At 43.7% G+C, this 25,486-nt stretch overlaps 1 protein-coding gene across 12 annotated transcripts in view; it reads right to left on the bottom strand.

Moving 5' to 3' along the window:
- The window catches only part of FGGY (FGGY carbohydrate kinase domain containing), a 420,763-nt gene that overhangs the window by 356,359 nt on the left and 38,918 nt on the right, over positions 1 to 25,486 (bottom strand). For 11 of the 12 annotated variants that reach the window (XM_025912763.2, XM_086717131.1, XM_086717132.1 and 8 more), the window contains one exon: positions 20,160 to 20,311. The exons of the other annotated variant lie outside the window; for it this stretch is intronic. In XM_025912763.2, coding sequence (XP_025768548.1) covers positions 20,160 to 20,311 — 152 coding nt within the window. The remainder of the gene's footprint in view (positions 1 to 20,159; positions 20,312 to 25,486) is intronic. 12 annotated transcript variants of the gene reach the window in all.

The following is a 25,486-nucleotide window of genomic DNA, read 5'->3' as shown; positions in this document are numbered from 1 at the left end:
AAAGAAAATTAGAGCAGAGCTAGAGGAAGATGTGCACAACGGAAAAGGTAATTAATAAGATGATGTATGACAATAATGTAATGAGCCTGATACCCAGGTTTGGTGAGTCAGCCTCATAACTTTATCATAATATTTTGTGTGTGGCCATATATTTGCCTCTAATGAGTAATCACAGACAAGGTTCAGAGAAGGGAAAAGGCTTTGGGGTTAGGGTTGCCAGAAAAGCTTCATGGGGAAGAGATTTGAGGGGAAGCCTAGAGGTCAAGTAGAATAAGTATCTGTGCCACTACTGAGAACGAAACCCAAGGAACAAAAGTCTGAATTGGCCAGACTGTCCCCATTAGAGAAGGATTTATTTAACTGTACCATCATAGAATTTACTTGTGAAACAAAATAAATCCATTGTATAATTTCAACTATTTCATTCTTAAGAACTAGATTTATATGCATCCTCCCCCACCATCTGTCCTAAGGCTCAACTACTGTACAAAAAGGCAAACTTAACAACCCACACTAGTGTTGATTTCCCAACCATTAAAAAGCATGCTCATTTTCATGAAAACTGATCATATTTAGTAAAGCTGACTTTGCCAGGGATGTGACACCACCACACGCATTAGGAAGACAAGGCTGTGGAATATGGGCTCTAAGAACATCAGGCAGACCTGAGTGTGATTATTGGCCTTGCCACTTCCCAGCTGTGTAGCTTTAAGCAAATTAATTCTCTAAGTCCCAGTTTCCACAAGTGCCGTATTACTAGCATCTATCTCCAAACATGTTGTGAGAAACAAATGAAATAACGTAGAGTGCCTGAGAAGTCAACAAGTTTCATTCCAATTACTGCCACAGAGTTCCATGTTTTTCAAAGCACTTTGACATGCATGATCTCATCTGCTCTGTATAATTCTGCAGGGCAGGGAAGGCAAGAAATTATCAACCTCACCTTGAAAGTTGAGAAACTAAAACCCAGAAAGGGAGCACACTGTCCCAAGGTCACACACAGATAAGTGTAAGACAAACTAAAATGGAGATCTCTAATGACCAGCCCAGTGCTAGTTCAGGTGCCCACCTCCCTAAAGCATTAATAAAACGCAAAAGCACCAGGAGGAGAGATGCTATGGTGATAGAGAACACAATTCCTTGTGGGTGGTACTGTCTACAGGAGGGAGCAAAGGAGGGAGTCCTAATATGAAGAGAAGGCTTTGGAATGGGTAAGAAGGTGTTGGAACAGACATGAAAGAAAGCAGAAGATCTGGACAAGTGAAGAGGTGAGCAGGCCTTAACTAATACCTCATTCTGGATCCTTTCATGACCTTCTCATTGCTTTTCCATCTTGAGTACCTTTTCCTTAGTTGCCCTTTAAGTGTGGACACTCCCCAGAGTTCCTCCCTCACTCAAATGCTCTTCTTACTACTCACATGCTGCCTGGGCAATCTCAATTACTCCTACCATTCCAACTAACTTACAAATTGAATGACTGATTTGCCAAATCTCAAACCCCATGCTCTCCTCTGAGACATGCCTTCTGGATGTTCCATTGCACCTCTAATGCAACATGTGCAAGAAAGAATCTGTTATTTTTCCCAAAATGTTTTCCTCCCCCTTGATTTCTTTGTCAGTTGATACACTTACCCAAATGGTCATCTTCCACTTCTCCTTCTCTCTCATTGCATACATCCAATCATCCATATCATTTAAACTCCCAATTAATTCATGATGAGGTCTCCACCTCTTATTAGTATTAGGGTTCTCCAGACAAAGAGAACCAAAAGGATATATTTATTTATTTATACACACACACACCCCAACCAAAAGGAACAAAAAAAAAGGAACATCATTCATTCAAAATAACGTTTTACCAAATGTCTGGGCACTTTGATGCCCAGTCAAGTGGACACATAAAATTAACCATCAGACTACCTCATATCATCATTATCCTTTTTCAGTCCATCACATTCCATTGCCCAGATTACTGCTATCATACCTATGGCATACTCTAGAAGTTGCCACAATTCTTCCCTTCCCTGTATGAATGCCCTTTGCAATATAGCCCTGCAGCTCTTCTCATCACGAGGTGAATCTCTTTCTACACCACTTCACTTGGTCTTGCCTTACAATTTGCTTTGACCACTGGAATGGAGCAAAGGTGCCACTGGGCTACTTCTGAACACGGGCTTCAAAACACCTTGCTTTTGTCTTCTTGGAATATAGTGCTGCCAGGTGAGGCAGCTCAGCCCGGCCTGCTGGACAACGAGAGAACACAAGGACATTTGGCCAAACATTATTTTGAGTGTATCTGAGAGGGTGTTTCTGGATGAAATTAACATTGGAACCGGTCAACTGAGCAAAGCAGATTGCCCTCCCCAATGTGGCCTCATCCACTCAGTTGAAGACCTCAGTAGATCAAAAAGGCTGAGTAAGAGGGAACTTCTCCTACTTGAACCACCTGTGCTAAGGCTCCAGCCGTGCTGAAGAGCTGAGCAAAGCCAAGATCAGGAAACCCTACCCCAGAAATCTACTCTACTCTTGAACCAAGAGTCGAGACAAGAAAAATCATTTATCTTAGCTCATCCCAAATCAGCAACCTGCATAATTATGGAGTAAATAAATGGTTAGTTTTATCCTCCATTAAATTTTGAGGTGGTTTGTTTCCACCCTAATGCTTTCAAATCCTACCCCCTTTCAATTCCACCACCTACACAGCCAATTAGAATACAATAGTCTATGTATGGGGCACCTGGGTGACTCAGTCAGTTGAGCATCCAACTTTTGATTTCAGCTCAGGTCATGACCTCAGGGTTGTGGGATTGAGCCCCACACCCGGCTCCGTGCTAAGCATGGAGCCTGCTTATGACTCTCTCTCTCTTTCATGGGGCACCTGGGTGGCTCAGTTGGCTAAGCATCAGACTTCGGCTCAGGTCATGAATTGCGGTGAGTTCAAGCCCCATGTCAGGCTCTGTGCTGATAGCTTGGAGCCTGGAGCCTGCTTCAGGTTCTGTGTCTCCCTTTCTCCCTGATTCTCCCTGCCTCACGCTGTCTCTCTCTTTCAAAAATAAATAAACATTAAAAAAAAAAAATTCTCTTTCTCCCTCTGTCCCTCTCCCCCACTCATGCTCTCTGTAAAATAAAAATTAAAAAAAAAAAAAGGAAAAGCCTATTTAACATGTACATTTAACTATATAAATAACTCATTCATTCATTCATTCAATAAGTATTTATATGGTATCCTCTACATGTCAAGTACTGTGTCCAATGCTAGGAAAGGAACAAACAATAAGAGCTACCACCGACAGGGAGCTTTCAATCTAATATACTTGTGTCCTTCAAAGTTTTCTACTACCTTTGGAGTTAAAAATAAATTCATTAACATGGCATATACAATCCACGTCTTACCAGCTTCATCTCTGATCACTCTGAGATACTATATTAGAATCACCCACATATTATGTGCTTTTTCTTACCATTATATCTTCATTCATAGTGTAGCCTATCTGGAATACCCACCCCTCTTCAACCTGGCCAACATGGACTCATCATTTAGGACTCAACGCAGATAGTATCCACTCCACAAAATCTTCTGATTCCCTGAAGCTGAGTAAGGTGCTCCCAGGCTATGCCCTCTTAGTACCCTGTGAATATGCCTATCATGGCTCTTCCCATCCTATCCATTCATGTGTTTGTCTCCCTCACTACACTGAAAGCTCTAAGGGGGAAGGGAGGGGGACTATGTTTTTTTCAATCTCTCTATTCCTAGGTCCTAGGATAGTATCTGATACATAGATGATGAATAATGTTAGCAGAATGGATGAAAAAATAAATGAGCAGAGATGTACAAACTAAATAGGAGTTTGTGGAAATGGGAATAAGGAATGAATGGATAAATGAATGACGTTGTGAATAAGAACTGTCCCAGTTTCTCTTTCCTCATTCAAGTTAATGGCTTTTCACCATCTGACTTAGGAGCAGAGACATTCTAGCCAAGCCAGAATGCCAGGAAGATAAATTTCTCTTCTTGGGGTTAGCAGGTCTTTGGAGAAGTTTCATTTTAATTGGAAAATGGATTCATTCACTTCCTGGCTTGGACTCCTGGGTCAGTGCAACACCATGTTGAATGGCTGCCAAGCACCATTGGAAAGGGGGCTGAGACCGGAACAGCACTCCGTCAAAAGTCCAGTGCACCAGGACACCTGAGGACAAGCTGGTAACAGGTCCAGGCTGGCTGACAGGAATGCCCCCTCCTCTTTCTTCCCCAAATTTCCTTCAACCCAAACTTTACCTATCCCCAAACCATAAAGGGCAGTGTGCTTTACCATTCCATTTGGCATTTCTTTGGACTTTATTTGGTCATATATATCCTTCCTGTTACAGAGTGCCACTGTCATTTCCTACAGGGCACAGACGAGGTCCACAACAGAGAAATCCCTTCACAATTCAACTAGTAGAAAAAGAGCACAACTTCATAGCCTCTTTCTTATAGTGGATGCTGAATAGCTCAACACCACAGAAAACATCCCTTCCAAAGAACCTCTCTTGCATCTTTGGTGAAGGGTTGTTGGAGAGGGCCCTGAACACTCTCTGATTTTTGTGACCCGGCTCCAGCTCCCTCTTTAGCCTCACCTCTCAACACCTTCACCTCTCAGCACCCTCACCACCCCTGATTCTCCAAATGGACTGATGCATTGGCAGTTCTAAAAATTGCAATATGCTGTTCTACACGGAGGTGCCCCTGAACATTCTGCTGCCTGTTCCCACAAGCCAGACAGCAGGGGTGCAGATCCTGGCTCTAATACTTCATAGCCATGGGGCTTTGGGAAAGCTAAATACTCTTCACTTCCACTCCCTTGTCCCATAATAATTAGAGTGAACAGTAACACCACCTCCACCATAAAGTTGATGAGGGAACAAATGAGCCAATGTCTGTGAAGTGTTTAAAGCATCTGGCACATAGTAAGTACTTCCTAAATGACTGTTCTCATTATTAGAATGTCAACAGCACGACCCGTATCCATCTTCAGTAAGGAGCAGGAACTTCAGGGACTGACACATCTTGGTTCAAACTTTGGTTCTTCTACCAAAACTTGTGTTACTTCTGGCCAAGAGTCACCTAATATCTATGGGTCTCATGTTCATCTACAGCAATGTTTAACTCTAGTACTGTCAGTAGGATTCAACTCAGTGAGTTTATACATATTAATGTGCTCATCCTGGCACATCCCCAGTAACTATTTGTTTCTTCTACATTCCTTACTCTTCTCAAATTATGTGGGAGCCTGTCTCTCTAACAAGACTATTTGCTCCTTTAAGGGGAGGCCCATTGTTTACTCAGCTGTATCCCTACAGTGCACATGAAATAATTATTTCTCAAATGAAGTATTTATTGGCCATGCTACAATCTGTCCATCAGCCCTGGTTTGTGGTCAGGTGTGCTAGGACCCTGCATGAAAAGTCAGGCCTATGCTGGATCCGATCCTCACATTGATTATTGAGTAGGTGAAGCAAAGGGTCTGCATGTGAACCCTCAGCAGGTGTATAAATAGTATAGAATAATTCAAGTTTGACAATGCCTGTTACAAACTAAGGATGCTGCATAGTCATGATAGAAAGAGACGGCTGTGGGCAAGCAGCCAAGGGAAAGGTGTTATGTGGGAGGAGTGTCTGACCTCAGTGTGGAGGGAAGGCAAAGATCACGGGAGATGGGGGAAGACGGTGGTCCAGCCAGCACAACTGGCTGAGAAAAGTTCAGGAGAAGGATCAGCTATATATATCCCTGGCCATGGAAAAGGAATCCTGAGAAGTTTAGCCTGAGTGATGTATGTTGAAGTACAGTAAAAAGAAATCTGAATTTGTATCACACACTCAGGTCAGGGGAGAATGGGAGCTACCATCAGTCCTGGGTGGGGGTGGTTTGTGAATACAGTTTTAGAAAGGTTAGGACAGAACGCCATGTGGGAAGTCTGGAGGAGAGAGGAGACAGGAGGACCACTTTGCCATGTCTGAGACAGAGCAGGAGAAAGCACAAGAGAAGGAAGGAAGGAAGGAAGGAAGGAAGGAAGGAAGGAAGGAAGGAAGGGAGGAAGATGAAGGCAAAAGAGAAGATGAACAAGAAAAAAAAACAGGAAAGATTAAGTAGAAGAGGAAGGAAAAGAAAATAAAGACAGAAGCAAAAGGACAGAGAGGGGAGATGGAATGAAGTAAACACATGGGAACACATGAGAAATGAATACAATGAGAAAGCCAGAACAAAAAGAAAAATGAAAAAGATGTGTGGAAAACAACAGCAGGACCATGGCAATGTCCCCGACGAGACAAACCATGGAGAAGGAAGGGCAGAAGCCAGAGCCCGCTCTCGGTCTGCACACTGTCTCTCCTCTGGGCGAATGAAGTCATGGCTGATGTCACCGCCTCTGAGTCACACACCCACCAAGGGAGAGGTGGAAAGAGCCCCTGCCTGGTGTTCAGTCCCACCCTCCTGGACAAGAGGGGTTAATTCACGCCTCATCCTCTGGGACACTGTCTAGTCTGGTCCTGATGTGACAGAAATGAGGACACTTCTCCTCTGCCGAGGGAGGACACTGCAGCCATGTGAGCACTGGGTTCCACCTCCAGGCCCTTGAGATGGAAGAGTCAGAAAAGGTGGGGCAGATACTTTCCAGCTTTTCTCTGACCGTGGCTGGGGTACATGGGCTCTATCCATGTGCAGAAGGGAAACTCCCATCATGTATAGCATTGAATACACAGATGGGACTCAAAAGGTGCTTTCTGATGGACTCCCTGAACTGCCTTCCCATGTACTGTACTTGTAGCCCCAGGAGACCTTTCCTCCTACCGTCCTCTATCCTCCTTTCCACCTCTCCAGCATCAGTCCACCTACCTGACCTACCTGCTGCAAACCGCCCCCTGAGTGCTCACCTACAGCCTCTCCACCATCAGCCCCAGCTTACACACCACCTCCTCCTGACTCGTCTCCCCTAAGGGGGGCGTACTTTCACAGGGACCCAAATTCCATCCAACTTAAAGTGCACTGTGACTCTATTTCTGCCCCTCCTCTCCCTTTGCTAGAAAATGAGCAGCTTAAGGACAGGGACTCTAATGTTTACTGCTGTATTTCCAGCACTTTACAAAGTACCTGGAATAAAGTCCATTTTCAATAAATGTCTGCTGAATGAACGAATGTCCCTGTTTGATTCTGGTGGGAACTGATTAGCACACCCCGTTCTTAGACTTCTAAAATGTACACTCATTTGGGGAGCCTGGATGGCTCAATCGGTTAAGCATCCAACTCTTGATTTCAGCTCAGCTCATGATCTCACAATTCACAAGATCAAGCCCCACCTTGAGCTCCATGCTCACAGCATGGAGAGACTGCTTGGGATTCTCCCTCTCTCTTTCTCTCTCTCTCCCTCCTTCGCTCCCTCCCTCCCTCTCTCTCTCAAAATAAAAAAACTTAAAAAACATTAAGAAAATAAAAAATAAACTAAAATAAAATGTGTACTCATAGTCATCATCCTGAGCATGTTTGTTGCTGAAGACCAGACCCCATAAGTCACCAACAATAGCGTCAGTGAAACTGCTCTGGAAACGTCTGCTAGGGGCCTCTGAGGATGGATTTACTCTCTCTCTCTCAGGCTCTTACACTCTCCCCAGGACTTGGCCTGTGAGCTGTTATGAGCACACACTTGAAAAATTTTGAGTTAGATCCCAGTTTGACCACTCATGAGCTGCATGAGGTGAACCTTCTCAGCTTCTTGCCACCTGTTCAAACGGGACAGTAATACCTGTGCCCCAAGCTGTCCGTAAAGATTAAGCATGCTGGCTTTTTTTTTTTTTAAGTGCCTACCCCAAAACAATGTGAATTTTTCCCTTCATTCTTGGCCTTCTTACCTGCATCCAGAGATAAGTATATGAAAAACAGACCTAATTTCCATTCTACTTCTGTCATATTCATCAAAAAATACATCACTATACCAGCGCTCTACAACTTCCCAAATACCTTCTAAGACACAGAGACACAATACTGCCGTTAACACCATTTTATCGACAGGAACAGGAGGCCCATAGTGAAGAGAATTGCAGAGAGTAAGTGAAAAGCTTGAGTGAAACCCCGGCCACTTGAATTCCAAGGCCAATACACTACTGTCCAGTTGCTGCTTCCCAGGACAAGGGAGGTGCTCAGTAAATACTTGCACAGTGATTCACTCTCTTTCTCAGGTCCATGGGCTTGTCTCTGACCCCCAGCCAAAGCAGACCACATGGCTTCATGCCAAGCCAAGTGCAGCAGGGTTCACTCGGGTCCTGATTCTCTTCTCATCTATCTCAGATCCACAGAATGCCAGCTTTGCAGGAGGACTTCAGGGGTCATGGAGCCCAGGTGCTCCCAAATGCCAGACCATGGACTGGTGCTAGTCCATGACCAATAATTTTCACGAGTCAATGGTGAAGCAATAATAATAATTATATTAGGGAAGATAAGTCATTATTGAAAATATTATGAATAATTAATTGGCAAAGAGATCTTATTTCCTAACTGCTTGCTTTGCTTTACTTGGGCAAGCTCCAATACTCTATACATACACGTATCATTATTGGGAGAAAATGTCTCTGCACCACAGTTCAGACCCTCTGGCAAAGCCCGAATGGGAGACAGAGGCCAGGGAAAGCAGAGCCACGAATCCAGGCAGCCCTCTCATTCCCTCTGAACACTCCCTCGTCTTGCATTTTTGAGCCAGTAGACACTGACTGTTGAGATTACAAAGCTTGGAAGCCAAACTAAAGCAGCTTTTTAAGAGGGTGTGCGTACGGGTACTGATGGGGCTGCAGAGTTGAGATCAGACTTCTTTACCGAGGTCAGAAGGATTCAGGAGACATGGGCTTTTAAGGAGATCCCTGAATTGCATGATCACTCAACCAACAGAATGGCTGCAGCATGGTGCACAGAGATAATCCTTGAATGAGGTCTTTGCCAAAGAGATGCTTCCGGGACCCTCAGGTTCAAACGAGGTAAGGAACTAGTTACATCATTTACTCATTTTTTTGAACTACAAACACTTAAGATGAATGCCAAGGGGAGGAAGAGGCCAGCTCTTTCAGAGGGATCTAATGTACGAGACATGGACGAAGAGAAATGGGCTGGAATTTGTGCAATGGAGGGTCTTAGGCATGATTCTTTAATTGTGAGTCTATCTAAGGACAACTTAGATAACTTTTCATTGTAAAATTCATATTTCACTTCAAAATTTCAATCAAAGTTGTTATCTGGGATTTGAAACCTGAACTAGAAGAACTAGCTCTTTCTACCCAAGTGTCTCATCTGTATTAGATGCAACAGTCAGTAAGTGGTAATCTACTTAACTTCCTTTATCCTCACCTTCATTATCTGCAAAGGAAGTGATAACATCTACCTCACAGGACTTTCAGAAGAATTAAGTAAGATAGCAAACTTAAAAGCACATGGTAGATATTTAATAAATATCTAGGATAAGTAAAAATAATAACATAACATAAAAATAAAGTACAGGTGTTGACGATGCTTACAGATAGCAATCAAACAGGGTCAATATCTTAAACAGAATTAAGGATCTCAAAAAGGTAAAGGGTCTTTAACATTTCAAACTGCTTTCAGAAGTGTAATGATGTTTCAACTTACTGCAAAAACTTAAGGTGGACTGACGGATGGATAGAGGGACAGATGGATGGACATACACATGCTAAAGCAAGTATAGTAAAATGTTAATGGCAGAATCCAGGTGATGGTTCTGAGTATTCACTATAAAATTCTTCCAACTTTTCTGTATGTCTGAAGATTATAATAAAATGTTGGGGAAAATGGCTTTCACAGCCTTTTCCTTGGTCTTTGACTTGGGAGCAACTGGAGATAAAGGACACTCTTGGCTTCCACTCTGTCTCATCACCAAGGACATTGTCTTCTACATAGTAGTTACCAGACAAAAAGTGTGTTTCACCAATTAAATAAGTATGTCCCTACAACAATAGAACAGTTATTCTCATTTTGGAGAGAGAAAAAAAAAAAAAAGTAAAACCAAGCTATATGTTTAGAGAAATGAGGTTGACTTCTCTTTCCAGAAGAAGCCCATCTATCATCTTTCCTAACTTCTGGCCTGCCTCCTCCCTTGCCTCAATCAACTATCTACCCTGAGCTTCCAGATTTCCAAGGTGACAGTTCACCTCAATGAGGCTGATGGTGCTTATGAGTTCCTCTATCAGGACACACATCAAATGTGTTGTCTTTTTTTGTGTCTTTTCTAAAGACAGTATTTCCCTTCAACAGGTGCATTTTAGCCACTATAAGAGAAGAGGTTTTTTTTTCAATTTTTGTTTTATATCAAATCATCCCATGTGGGCATAAAAGCAGCCAAACTTAGCAATCTTGTTCTTGCCTCTTTGATTACACTGGCAACACCTAGATGTAGCAGACACCCCTGCACAGTGGTCAGGAAGACTGGCAGAAAAGCTAGGCACATGGGCCTCACTGCTCCAGCCCTAAGTCTGGCTCTGACCAGGGAACATGAGTTCATTTAGCAAATATTTATAGAGTATGATCTCCATGCCAAGCATTGTTTTAGGTTCTAGGGATACAACAGCCAGGTATGGATAGAAAGATCTGGTCCCTGCTCTTAGCAAGCTAAAAATCCATCAACCCAAATGAGAAGGAACATGGTAGAGCACGAAAAAAACAAGACACAATTTAGAGGCATGTGAACCTTCACTGAAGATGCAATCCTAATCCCTGTGGACAATCATTTCATTTCTTTGAGGCTTGTGTACTCATCTGTAAGATGGGGCAAATAGTAATATTTATCCCACAAGTCCATAGCATAGATCAAATAAAGAAAATATACATTGGGGAACCTGGGTGGTTCAGTCGGCTGAGCGTCCAGCGCTGGCTCAGGTTAAGATCTCGCAGTTCGCATCAGGCTTGCTGCTATCAGTGCAGAACCCGCTTCGGATCCTCTGTACTGCCCCTCTCTGCCCCTCCTCTGCTCACTCTCTCTTGCTCTCCCAAAAATAAATAAACATTTGGAAAAGAAAAAAAAAGTTTCTTTTAAAAAGAAAAGAAGGAAAGAAAATATACATTAGTCTGCCTTAAGCCATAAAGTAAAATACAAATTTTGGTATAATAATAGCTGACATTGGGGTGCCTGGGTGGCTCAGTCGGTTAAGCGTCTGACTTTGGCTCAAGTCATGATCTTGCCATTCCTGAGTTCGAGCTCCGCGCTGGGCTCTGTGCTGACAACTCAGAGCCTGGAGCCTGTATCAGATTCTGTGTTTCCCTCTCTCTCTCTGCCCCTGTGCTGCTCACACGCTCTCTCTCAAAAATAAACAAACATTGAAAAAAAATGTTTAAGTAATAATAGCTGACATCTATTAAATGTTACTAGTTATCCGACCAAGCCCTTTTTGTGTTGTTATTGTTGGTCTGCTTTTTAAAATTACTTTGTTGGACTACAAAACTAAAACAATACAATACATATTTGGCATAAGTCAAATATGCAAATGCCAGGATGATAAGCAAAGGATTCGCTGTCCAGGTAAATAAAATGAAGGCAGGGCACCAGCCTTAACACTCCATTTTTATTTAGTTCCAAGCCTAGTTGATGGGCAGACCACCCTGGAGAGAAAATCCACAAAAGAGGCCCTAACAACAGCTGACAACACTGTCCACACTGCTCAAAGGCTGGAAAGAATCTGGTCTGAATGTAACAGGGCCCCAGTATAAACACTCATAAGAGAGGCTGTTTGATTCAGTACATAGGTGTTGGATTCTCTTGCAAGGTAAAGGAAGCAACTTCAAGGGTTATGCACCTCAAGACACAAAGACACAGGAGAGAGGCCTGGAGGAGTCACTGCCTCAATGTGAGGCCTTCACTTCACACACAAAACAAGCTATGACTCAAAGTAACACGACTGCAGCCAAGGGGTGGTTCTGGGGTGGAAAGGAATGGTAATACTCCAAACTTCCTTTTCCACAAAGGGGAAGAGAAAATGAACTTACGTTTGGTCTGCAGTAGATCTTTACTTGGGAATGGAACAGATGGTCAGATGTACACAACAATCAAAAATGGCACGATAAACAATTTGGTACATTCGTTCACCAGTTCATCCATCCCTCTGTTAAAATATTTCCTGAGTGATCAGTGTTAGATGCTAAGCAATGCCCTAGGCATTAGGGACACGGAGATAAATGAGACGTAATATGGTGTAATAAGTTCCAGGGCAGGGGTAAGGGGAGGATGCCATGGGGGACAAAGGGCAGGACCCTAATCAACACTCGATGGAGAAAGCCAAGGAAGGCTTCCTGGAGTCTTGAAGAATTCTAAGTTTTTCCAAGTGAAGGAAGAAACAGTAAGTTTGCCAGGCAAAGGAAAACCCTGAGCAAAGACTCAGAGGTGTGTGAATATGGGTACAGCATCCCTAGAGCCACTGACCAAGAAGTTTGCCATCTGGAAAATCTTTCCACTTCTCTAAGCATTTTGTTATGGGAAAAGTAATGATGGATTCCTTGAACAAATTCCCACAGCCTGGGTCTCAAATCCAAACGCCTAGAGGGTAGTGCTGGAAAAGGAAATGAGCAAAAGCAAGCTGGGTGGGGATGGCTGTGAAATGAAGGACACTTGCACCTTCTGAAGGGGGCAGCCCATACTCAGCACTGGCCAATTCTTTCCACATGGGAATGCGGGCCCAGGACTGCCAAATCCTTTTGTTATTTCTTCTAAAGAAGCAGAAAATCTGGATTTTTATGTGAAATTTCTTAGTTTTTAAATGTTGAAAACCAATTCCAAAAAAAAAAAAAAAAAAACAGAGAGAGAGAGAGAGAGTTTTTTTTTTCAAGCATAGGGTAGGTCAAACAAAACCCATCTGGGGACCAGATTCAGCCTGTGGGCCGCCAGCCTGCAGCCCCTGGCATGTTGCGGGAAACGAGCGGTCTCACAACAGGCAGTGAAGGCCAGTGAAGGCAGGCCGGAGCTGGAGACAGGCCGGATTTGGTGAGAATCCTGGCTCTACCATTTATTTGCTGTGTAGCTTTGGGGAAGCCACATAAGCCCTCTGGGTCTTGTTTTCCTCATCTGTATATTGGGATAATAATACTGTGTCAGTGTTTTTAAGGAAAACAAGCCTAAGAAGAAAAAAAAAAAATCCCATGCTAAATAATGAAGCAGTATAAACCAGAAAGGTTAGCCAGGTCTATAAGAAGATTATTTTTTTAATGAAAAGCTACTAATAAGTAATAAAAGCATGAGCACTGTGCTATCACAGTAGCAAACTCTTCCAACCATAGATGGTGACCCATTATTAGTGGTTTTTGCATACATAGCCAGGTTTTTGTTTTGTTTTTTTTTTACTGATCATTTCTTAAAACAAATACATTCCTAAGACCACACATTCAGTCTTGTATTTTTTTTCCTTTTAACATTATAATGTCAAGTGTGTTATTGTTAGACAAATATTTATTACCTACTCAGTACTATGCCGGAGTGATTTTTTAAGTCATAAAACAGATGTCATACCTATGCTTAAAATCCATCAAACATTTCCCCCTGCTATTAGAATAAAATCCAAATTCCTGCCCATGGCCTCAAGGTCATGCAGGAGCTGGCCCCTACCCACTGCTCCAGCCCACTGTCCACTAGTCTCTGCCTGGCTCACACCCTCGCAGCCCCGCTGACCTCCTCTGCTAATCTCACAGGTAACTTTCCTCCCCTCATGAACCTGCTGCCCTCTCTTCCTGAAAACCTCATCATTCAGGTCAAACAACACCTCCCAAGAGAGAACACACCAGCCATGCCAAATCTGCTTATCTGTGTTTTTCTGTTTTTCCTTCACAGCGTTTACCAGAAAATATAATCACTTTATGGATATATCCTTGTCTATTTTCTGCTTCTCTATACTAGAATCTAAGTTCTCAGAAGCCTACTCAGGGCTCTCGCCTGTTTTGTTCACTTTGGAATCTCCAGTGCCCAACACAGTGCCCATCACATGGGAGACTATAAACAGTACTGGTTAAAGGAAAAAAAAAAAAAAAAAAAAAAAAAAAGAACCCACCAGCCATTGTTCCTGGCCTCGGGCCCTCCTGAAGTTATCACTTACAAATTCTTCCCTGAACTAATTTATCCAAACCCTGCAAGGCCAACACTGGAAGAGGAAAGCAGTAGGGAGAAATGGTGATAAGCCTATATTCTACATGTGAAATGCCAAGGTTCCGATCCTAGCTATTTATTAGCTGAGTGACCTTGGGCAAGTTGCATAACATCTCTGAGCTCATTTTATCATCTATAAGAGAGGATACTTACTTCGTACGGTCGAGGTGAGGATTAGAGGAGTTTAACACAGATAAAATGCTTGCAAAAGTGCTAGATGTAAAATGAGCACGACATACACTTTGGCTACTGTTTTCACCTGTTGCCTTATTCTGTTCCTATTGCTTAGATGAGTTTGTATCTTTCTTCTCCAATCACACCGCGATTTTTTGAAGGCAAAGACCACTTCTGGATTCTCACAGTGAATGACAGAGGCCCCACAGGATGCGGATGGGGGCAGACCAGTGGTATGGCTCCTGACGCAGGTTTGCTCACATGGTAGGAGACTCTGAGTAAGCCATTTGACGTTTCTGAGCCTAAGTTCCCTCATCCATAAAAAAAGATCATATCTACCCCACAAGACGGGTGTGAAGATTAAATAAAATAATCTTTGTGAAATAAAATAATGCTGATGGTGGAGGCAATGGTGAATTTTAGGGGAAATAGATGGCATTAGGTAAATCTGCTTCAAGTTCAAAGCTGGCTGCCTTCTGGTATAGGTATTACACATAGGATGTGGATGATTCACATAAATGAATGCCTCCGAAAATATGTTTTGTATGATGGATGGTACTGGATTTTGTCTCTGATGGTCTCTGACAAACTCATGGTGGTTTTTAGATGTTTTCCTTAGTTATTAGTCAAACAGGAAAAATACCACTCATTACAGCCAGCTACGTGAAATGAGATATTCTAGTGTTTAAAATTCTCTCAGTTGGTGATAGGATATTACTGACATGCCTATCAGTTGACACAAACATTTTTAAATACAGTGGAAATGAAGATTAAACTACTATTTGAATATACACTTACAGAAAATGCTTTACAAATATCTGACTAAATTACAATAGTTCCACCAGGCTGATATTACTATCCTTTTACAGCTAAACACTGAGACTCAGAGAAGTTGATTTACCTTTCTAAGGTCCCCAAACTGGTAAAGGGCAGAGAAAGACTTAAATGCAAGTATGCCCAACTTCAAAGCCTGTACCTTTGTTACAGAACTGTGTTTTACCTGCCAAATTTCCTCAGTATCTTGTATTAGGTCCATTGCTAAGGTCTGATGAATGTAGGTGAACAGTAATAGATCTATACCTGCAACTTCAAGCCGGAATAACTAACAGAAAAAGACCATAGTACCTACCATAATTGCCATTAAAAAAAGAAATGGTGTATTTCAAAGAAAGGAACTTGAACATTATCTTTCACAAAGTTTCAAGACAAGAAGAAATCTACGATAAGACAACAAATGTTATTACATTGTCAAGAAGAATGGAAGAACAAAGCCAGACAAGGCACTAAAAACAGCTGAGGCAAGCCTCTTATGTCACAGAAGGGACTAGAACCAGGCTTTCCTGACCTCCAACAGTTTTGGTTTTTTTTTTTGGTTTGTTTTTTTGTTTTTTGTATTTTTTTCCCAATAGTTCCTCCTGTAAAGAACTCCACTGATTTCTTCCACAGCTAGCACCAAGTTCTCAAACCACCTCTCTGGGCATGCCAACTCCCAGCTTGCTCCAAGGAATCTGTATACACAGGAAAAGGCACATTAGAAGCACAGAATCATTTCTTCAGTTTCCCAGTACATTATCAGGGGAACAGAAGCAGAGAGGCACGGACTGTGGAGATGGGAGGGGCAGATGTATTTTCTAAACCCGTCAATAAAACCCTCTTACATTCCAGCCCAGTTGGTTCCAGTTGGAACGAACAATGAAAATCTCAAACTAAAATGATTAGCTTTCTGCTCTGCTGACAATGGCAAAAAGAGAAAACGAGTTAAAAGTCGGGTTGGAATATCTCCATGCAGCCCCTACAAGCCAGTTAATTATCTTCCATTAACACTGAGCTGTCAGAATCTGCATCAGCCGTTAACTCTCTTGACCTCCCTCAGTCTGCACCTTGTTACCCTACAATGTTTCATGTTTATAAAGATAGGAGACTCCAGCTGTTCCAGCCTGACAGAACTTAATTTACATTTGGCCTTCATTAAGATGAGAGTCAGAATCATTGAGACCAAATGGAAAAGCCAGACTGCTGGGGGTTATGAAAAATTCAAATGGCATTTTTCCTTTTATCTGACAATTCTTATTAAGGAGACATGCGTCAACCTGAAACACACAAACCTTAAATGTAAAGGACATGATTAAAATTCCATATGGCAGAACCAGGACCCAAGTGACTTTGCCCAAGAGCTGCGGTGGTCCTAGTATATCACTTGTGTCTTCTGGGAAGTCTGAACTCCAGATTCTGTCCGACTCTCTCTGACATCCGATTCCAGGCTAAGGGCAAGGAGCCCGTGAATGACAGCAGTACTGAGGTGAGCAGTCAGCTCCTACTCTGCCATCTAGCTCGCCCCTCACGGCCGATCAGCCCCGATGTCCTGCTGAAATGAGCCCCTAAAAATCCTGGAACCTATCTCCTCTCCACCCCACAGTGCCTACTTCACACCTCATGACTTCTCACCTGGAGAACTGCAACACCCCCCTTAGTGAGCCACCCAAATTATTCAACAACTGTTTACTAACTACCTACTATACAGCAGACATTTGACCAGGGGTAGAGAAACAGCCAGGAACAGAACGGACAGGCTCTCCCTCCCCAGATGGATGACAATGGTTGGAAGACCCAAGCACCATGCAAATCATCATACAAAATGATACATCGTGACAATTTATGAAAACATACAATGAAGTAAGAGACTGTGACAAGAGACCTCTGATTTATTTGAGGGTCAGGGAAGGCTTTTCTGAAGACATGACAATAAAGCTAAGACCTAAATGATGAGTTAGGATCAGTGTTGAGCACAGGAAAGAATACTCAGGGGCAGAAAGCACAGTATCACGACATCATCAAGACCAGGGGTCAGCAAACTTTTCTCTAATGGTCTACAGAGTAAATATTTTCAGCCTTGCAGGCACACAGTCTATGTCTCAAGTCCTCAGCTCTGTCACTGGGATGCAACAGCAGCCATAGACGATACATAAATGAGGGTGGCTGTGTTTCAATAAAACTTTAGGGCCATGAAAGTGTGAATTTTACATAATTTTCACAAGTCACAAAATATTATTCTTCTCTTGATCCTTTTTCAACCGTTTGAAGTCAAACCCATTCTTTGCTCCCAAAACATCCAAAATAAGCAGCACGACAGATGTGGCCCTTGGCCTGGAGTTTGCCAACCTCTTTGAGGTGGCAAAGAACAGAGTGTGTCTGAGATGCCCTGACTGCATTCCTGGGGACAGAGTGAGCAAGAAGAGGGAGGGATACACCTAAGCAGAGAGGGTAAGGTGAAAATGACGTCACATACCATCTTCTGGGCCATGTTACAAATCTGGGGATTTATCTTAAGAGCAAAGTAAAGCCAACAAAGCACTGTGATCAGGAAAGTATGAAGACTAGTTCCTAATCCCACACACACACACATTTTCTCACCCCCAATCCAGTCTCTTCATCCCTGCCAAAGGGATCTCAGATATTCCCTCCCCCTTGCTTAAGAACCACTGACCACCAAATAAGCCCTGAACAAACAAAGCCCAGGCTACCCACCGGGCCTCATTTCCTACTACACTCAGGAAAGTATCCCGGGCTCTTGTCCCGGGACCTACATACCTTACCAAAAATGAACCATAGTCTTGCTCTAGAATTTCCTCCCCATCTTCTCCTACAGGCTAAACCTCCACTTATATCTTGAGACTCATCTTAGAGAACTCCTTCTGGAAGCAAATTGTTTTCCCCGAAAGCACTTTGTATATTCCTTTATCAAAGTGATTAGCACGTCCTCTGACAGCTCTGGTTCCATGCCCCCCCCCTCCTTTGCTTCCCCACCACTGCCCCAGGGGACTCTGTGCCCCTCAAGGGTCAGCCCCATTCTCTCTGTGCTTGCGTCCTCAGTGCCTGTGACATTGCTGGTTCACAGGAGAACCTCGGTTAATATGCGGTAAATTAAAGAGTGAATAAAGAGTAAACACATGACAGCACAGTGAGCTTAGCACAGAGTCTTACGTTCTGACTCTGTGAAAGCACTCTAACCTCTCTGTGCCTCCATCTCCCATAGCCCCATTCAAAAGAACACACTGTCTCCTGATTCTCCATAAATGGGTGTTCTTCGGAATACAAGGGCAGTTTCTAGAATCAGAAGTGATTTTATAAGTCTGCGGGCCAGCAATGCTTTACAGAGGGATTTCAGTGCTGCAACACATGATGGGCGGAGCTGGGATTTGGAGCCCAGTAGACGTGGGTTTAAATTCTGGCTCTACCATCTGTTTAGGACAATCATATAACTCTGTCAGCCTCAGTTTCCCATGCTGTCCATCAGGCAGAGCTTGTTAAGATTAAATCAATTAAGGTCTACAGAACACAAAGCAGAGAGTGGGGCAGTGCAAAGTAGTTGTATCTTCCAATTTGTATTTCAGGATACATTTACATCAGGTTTGCAAACTGGTCCAGACCAACTCTCTCACTTTATAGACAGAAAAAGTGAGGCCTAGGGCACCTGGGTGGCTCAGCCGGTTGAGCATCCGACTTCGGCTCAGGTCATGATCTCACGGTCTGTGAGTTCGAGCCCCACATAGGGCTCTCTTGCTGTCAGTGTGGAGCCTGCTTCAGATCCTGTGTCCCCCACTCTCAATGCGTCTCCCCAGCTCTCTCTCTCTCTCTCTCAAAAATAATCTTAAAAAAAAAAAAAAAAAGCGAGGCCTGGGATGCGAACTGATTTGCTCAAAGGTACACAGGTGATGGTCAGTGGAGTCAAAAACTCCTGGCTTCTACAACGTAGTGTGTTTTCAAACTCTTAGTAAATACAGAAGCCGTTTTTGCAAATTAAAGGTTACAAAACAACTCCATATACTAAACAGATAACAAGCCAAACCCACCTTGATTACAGATTCCCTCTTTGCTTCTCTCTCTTCTGCCCACTGTGGCAATCCAAGGACACATTCTCAGCACTCTTACACTCCCCTCAAGCCCCATTTACATTTTGAGTCATCAAAGACTGAGACCACCTGAAACCCCAGAGCCAGTATATGAATCACACCAGGTCTTACTCATTAGACAGATACTCTCCTCACCAGACCACCTAGGGACCTTCAAGTCCGAGGTTCCCAAAGGACTTGAACTGTCTCCACATCCCTCTCTACCGGGAACCATTAAGCTGACATCACCATTCTCCACACTTCATAAAGGATCTGAACATCTGGAAACAGGAACCACCTGCAAGTGCTCTGTCCGGAGATCACCGTATCACACAAGGACATGGAAACTCAGGTTCAGGTGACATGAGAAAGGGGTATCCTAACATGCCACCAAGGCCAGATTAATCCTCAGATAAAAGTGCATAGAGAAAGAAGATTCTGGTCAGAAGATCTGGACTTCAATCCCAGCTCTGCCACTTTCTATCTGGAACGGGAATCAGCAGCCTTCCCGAACTCTGGGAGAATCCTGGTTATTAAGAGAACTGATTTTGGGGTCAGCTTCCACCCCTGGCTCTGCCACATACTTAGGTCACTTTCGAGGGAGTTGGTTCATCTCTATTAGCTTTAGTTTTCTTGTCTACAGACAACCTTCGCCCCCCACCCCACCCAAAAAAGAGACAACCTCTACTTTCATAAGGTTGCTGCTAGGATTCAAAGAGACAATCTGCCAAATACTTATTACCATGCCTACATAAGGTTAGCACCTAAAAACAGGAATGATTTAGCTGCAATTCAATCAACAAATTGGGATCAACCTCCCTCAGAGAGCTGCTGCGAAAAATCAAAAGCAACACACTTCAGCATGGTGCCTGGTACAGGCAGATCCATGATAAGTGAAATCCTTGGCCGTAATTAGTGTCCTCTCTCCACCCTATGGGCTCACCTCTTTCAGCCACAGAAGCTTCGGGGCTTGCATTTCCACTGACATCACGCCCCCAACACACTGCAGGACGCCGTGCTTGGTTTCGTTGATCCTGTGGACCTGACTGACCGCCCGGTGGTCCAGCCACATGATGATGTTTCGGTGGGAATCCCCTAGCAGAAACAAGGGAGATGAGGGCACACGCACATACTTAGCCTTCAAATTCAACGAGGCACTTCCACAGTCCCAAGGGCACAAAGCTGCACAAGTATGACAACTTCCTATGTAGATGGCAGCGAGTGAACGGGCCACCACCATCACGAATTAGTACACTCCACCCTAAACTTGGATGTCCCTTCCGGTGAGGTGTCCTTTACAATGCAGCCCCCGGGGTTAAATGTCTACACTAACAGTCAAGATCTACCAATTAATTAGATTCTCACTGATTCGCTCCCAACTTCTTCCCCACCTTTCCTATTCCTACCCCTTCTGTTCCAGAAAAAGTTCCCTGGGTTTAACCTTAGGAAAAGAGCTATGAAGTAAGCCTAAAACAATCCTTGGCTTTTTAAGATCTGTCTCCGTTAAAAATGGACAAGCACTTCAACGGAATAATACATCCAGCATAACAAACAGACCACATCCATATAATGGCTTTTATCTGCTTATATTCCCACTTCTCCTAGTCACTTTAATGAAAATTAATTAACTTAGGTGTTTACTTCCTCTCAGATGCTTTGGTGGAGTGGGAAACACTGGAATTTTTTTCAGTTTGGGGATCAGGCAGACCTAATGGGGAATGCTCACTAGTTCAGTTACAGGCATAGATACACTGAAAAAGTCATTAAAGTTTTCTTAGCCTAAGTATCATCATCTATAAAACAGGGATAACCACACTTAATAGCATATAAGGGTTAACCGGGATTTTTCATTCACTGAACAAGATACCACGCATAAAGGCAAGTACCTATCACGTAGTAGGCTCTAAAGAGAAAAAGAAATAAGAAACAGAATTTAAAGCCAGTTAGAGGGGCGCCTGGGTGGCGCAGTCGGTTAAGCGTCCGGCTTCAGCCAGGTCACGATCTCGCGGTCCGTGAGTTCGAGCCCCGTGTCAGGCTCTGGGCTGATGGCTCGGAGCCTGGAGCCTGTTTCCGATTCTGTGTCTCCCTCTCTCTCTGCCCCTCCCCCGTTCATGCTCTGTCTCTCTCTGTCCCAAAAATAAATAAAAACGTTGAAAAAAAATTAAAAAAAAAAAAAATAAAGCCAGTTAGAAAAACAGCATAGGCATGCCCCTCACATCTGACCTCTACCATCCTGCAGCGTACACGGGAGCTAACTGCCCCTTTCTCCCTTCCACGGCCTCCGTTAATTCATCAGGTACTAACGGGCAAGCCAATATTCTTTTTACAGTCTTCCACTGCCTCAGATGGCAAGACGCAGAGATCAGCAATGAACAAACTGGGAGACAGTAAAAGGGAAAGATAAAGGGGGACCCAACAGTAACCGAACCAGGCACTTCACACATTCTTTAACGGGAGAACTGCAGCAATGATGTATCTTTGCTAATAGCAAATATTTATAAAGCTCTGTGTGTGTGTGTGTGTGTGTGTGTGTGTGTGTGTGTGTGTCCCCCAAGCCCTGTGCTAAACATGTTACACACATCGTCTCATTTAATCCTCATAACAACTCTCTGATCCAGGTCATTTTCCATGACACGCTGACTCCAAGATTTACGACCTGCCTACTATCTCACAGCTTGGAAAAGCATATAGCATGCTTTGAAATGGATCTGTGCAGGGAACGGATAAATAAATTCGTGAAACAAATTTAAACTCAAGCTACGCCTATCAACATGAATAACGATACCAGCTGGGATATTTTTAAACACCATATATACTGCTTGTTGCTGAGGGCATACACGTATGTGGTGAAAACACAGAAACAATGTGTTTGGGAACGTCAACAGCAGCATGGTCACCTGCCATGCAGAGGGGAAAGGCGTGGGCTGAAGATTCAAGGAGTTCCTCCTTTAAGAAAAAGTCTAGCAGAGGCTCCTGGGTGGCTCAGTCAGTTAAGTGTCCGACTTCGCTCAGGTCATGATCCCAAGGTTCATGGGTTCAAGCCCTGCGTCAGGCTCTGGGCTCACAGCTCAGAGCCTGGATCCTGCTTCAGATTCTGTGTCTCCCTCACCCTCTGCCTCTCCACCCCCCCCCCCACTCTCTCTCTCTTTCAAAATAGAAAAAAAGTCTGTGGCAGACATGGCAAATTTCCATCGGCTTATCCTCAGTAGTGGGGACACAGAAGGCTGTGAATTTTATTTTCCTTACTTTGCTGTATCTCTGAAGAAAAATCTTTAAAACTGAAAGAAAAAATGCCCACCTAGGAAAATATCTAAATCAGGTCATCATCACCATGATGAGGCAAGGATCCAGTCTCTGCTTTGCCTGCCTGGAGAAGGTTCAGGTCCCACAAAAGCTCCTCAAACAACAGTAATACTTTGAAATTAAGAGAAAGTATATGAGACCTTCCAGAGCTACATCTACGATTTGTTTTTAAATAGGTGAGTGATTATACTGTATAACATCACTACCTAAAGCTTCGGTTCTCAACCCTCATTGCACATTAGAACCACCTGGGACAGCTTTAAAACCACTGATGTCCAGGGGGTGCCTGGGTGGCTCAGTCAGTTAAGCATCCGACTCTCGGTTTCGGCTCAGGTCATGCACGATCTCATGGTCTCGTGGGTTCAAGCCTCATGTCGGGCTCTATCCACACTGACGTTGAGGAGCCTGCTTGGGATTCTCTGTCTCCCTCTCTCTGCCCCTCCCCCATTCGCACTGTCTCTCTCTCAAAATAAATGAATAAACTTCAGAAAAAAATACTGATGTCCAAGTCCCATCCCAGAAGCATCAAAGAGTCAGAATGTGCGTGTGCAGGCACACACGCACGCATGCATGTGAGGGGGGGTTGTAAAACGGGGACAATGTGAGCACTGCTTTTTAAATACTGTATAAATGTATCTGCTGCTAAACTTTCAATTGGAATGACAGACCCATCAGTTACTACTGCCTCTAAAGGAAGAGGCTCTTACAACACAGAACAACACCCTCAAATTGTGAGAATCAATTAGATTATATATATACGATGATTATTAATTAATAATTATTAATTAATTATTATTAATTAATAAGTTGCATTGTGGACACCAAAGAAGTTCATCTTGTCAGTTCTTCTAGAAAATCACAATGGGGGCAACCTGGGTGGCTCAGTAAGTTAACCTGTTTCAGCTCAGGTTCGTGGATCAAGCCCGCGTCGGGCTCCATGCTGACAGTGCGGAGCCTGCTTAGGATTCTCTCTTTCCCTCTCTCTCTCTGCCCCTGCCCTGCTTGCGCACACGCTTGCTCTCTCTCTCTCTCTCTCAAATTAAGTATTTTTAAAAATCACAAATCAATGATTCCAATGACAGCTCTTTTAACCTTTCACTGAGCATCTACACATACCGGGCACAGTGGTAGGTGCTGGGATACCGAGAACATGCCACAGTCCTGCCTGTCGGGAGCAGGTGGCCGGATTGAGGAAAAAAAAAAACAAAGAAAGAAAAGAGTACCCAGCGTTGACAGCCCAAACACAGTGGGGCGGGCAGCCCAGAGCAGCAGGAGCACAGAGAAGGCCGTGGAGAGCCGAGCCCAAGGCCACACAGGGAGCTGCCAAGAGGCAGGAAAGCTTTCACATAGTTCTGAAAAGGGCTGGCCGCCAGTTAGCCAGGTGAAGAGAGGGGGAGCGAGGAGGCCTACACAATAGAGTCAGCACGTGAAACAAAGCACAGACCTAACCGTGTGTCATGTTTGGAGAGAACTGGGAGCAATTGCTAGGGCAGAATTTGGGTTACACAGTCAGTTTACTGACAGGGAGATCATTCATCCATGTGTTCATCCACTCAATATTCTGAACACCTCACAGGAGGTGTGCCAAGCACACTCGAGGGAAATTACTATGAGATAGCAAAAACATCTAAATATTAGGTTTCTCTTGCAGAGTAGCCTAAGTGGTAACTCCCTCCCCGATCCTGAATTTTCACCCGCATTTCTTCTTGCTCCCAAGAGCTCCCGTGGCTGCGATGACCCAACCAGAGTTGTGCTCTGAGTTAGGGGGAGCCTGCAGAGTAGGGAGCACACAGCAGTGGTAGCACAGTCCAACTGGGGGGCTGTCTGACCTTCGAAGGAAAGAAGATCGGGGCGCCTGGGTGGCTCAGTTGGTTAAGCATCCAACTTTGGCTCAGGTCATGGTCTCAGTTTGTGAGTTCGAGCCCCGCATCAGGCTCTGTGCTGACAGCTCAGAGCCTAGAGCCTGCTTCATATTCTAGGTCTCCTTCTCTCTCTGCCCCTCCCCTGCTCATACTGTCTCTCTGTCTCAAAAAATAAATAAACATTTAAAAAAAAAAACAAAAAAAGGAAAGAAGATCAAGCAAGACAAGGCTAAAATGAGAATATCTTATCATGTAGTAATGAGTAGTGTTCTTAAACTATTGTACTTAATTTACTTAGGCTTTTGTTGTTATTGTCGTTGTTGTTGTTACCATCTTTAGATTTTTGCCAGTTTTGTGGGTTTGGCTTTAATGGTGATGGTTCATTTCCTGACCCCACTGTCTGCTCCCCACAATCACTCCACTCAGCCAATCAAGAGTTGGTCACTGCCATGCAGGCCTAAGAAGTCTTTAAAACAACCTGTGAATCACCTTTATAATTCAAATGTCATTTTCTAGGACAGGATAATCCATTTCAGATAACATCTAACTTTAAGAGAACCTGTTGAAAGGCAAGAAACTGGTAAGGGGTACCGGCAGCTGGACACATTTGATGAACAGGTACATTTTAACCCTTTTGGTGAAATAAAATTATTTCAACACTTATCATAAGGGCTGCAAGCTAGCTACCCTTTAAACAGAAGGTCTGTTAACAGGAGACAATTCCACCTACAATAAGAAAAAAGATGGCACCCGGAGACGGTACATATGTAAGCAGGTTTAACAAGGAACTCTCTTCTTCCACAACAAGTGCTCTTATTCCTAGTATTTCAGCTTCCATTTAGCTGCACCAGTGATTCTCCACATATCAGAGCATGGAGGAAACTTTAAAAACGTTGATGCCCTTGCCTCACCACAAGCCCACTGAATACAAATCTTGAGGGTAAGGCTCACAAATGGAAAATTTTGAAAGATCCCAGGTTGATTGTAATATATGGCCTGAATTTAAAACCATGTATGTTAGCAGACCAGAGGTATAGCGTCCTTGAAACCTAGGGCTGTTAACAGCTCAAGTCCCACCCCAAATGTGAACTCATCCAACAGTATC

The sequence above is a fragment of the Puma concolor genome, chromosome C1, assembly GCF_028749965.1.
Source record: "Puma concolor isolate L17-30 chromosome C1, mPumCon1.1.hap2, whole genome shotgun sequence".
Taxonomy (NCBI): domain Eukaryota; kingdom Metazoa; phylum Chordata; class Mammalia; order Carnivora; family Felidae; genus Puma; species Puma concolor.
Note: the sequence above shows the minus strand (reverse complement) of the source record. Positions and strands in the feature narration are given on the sequence as shown.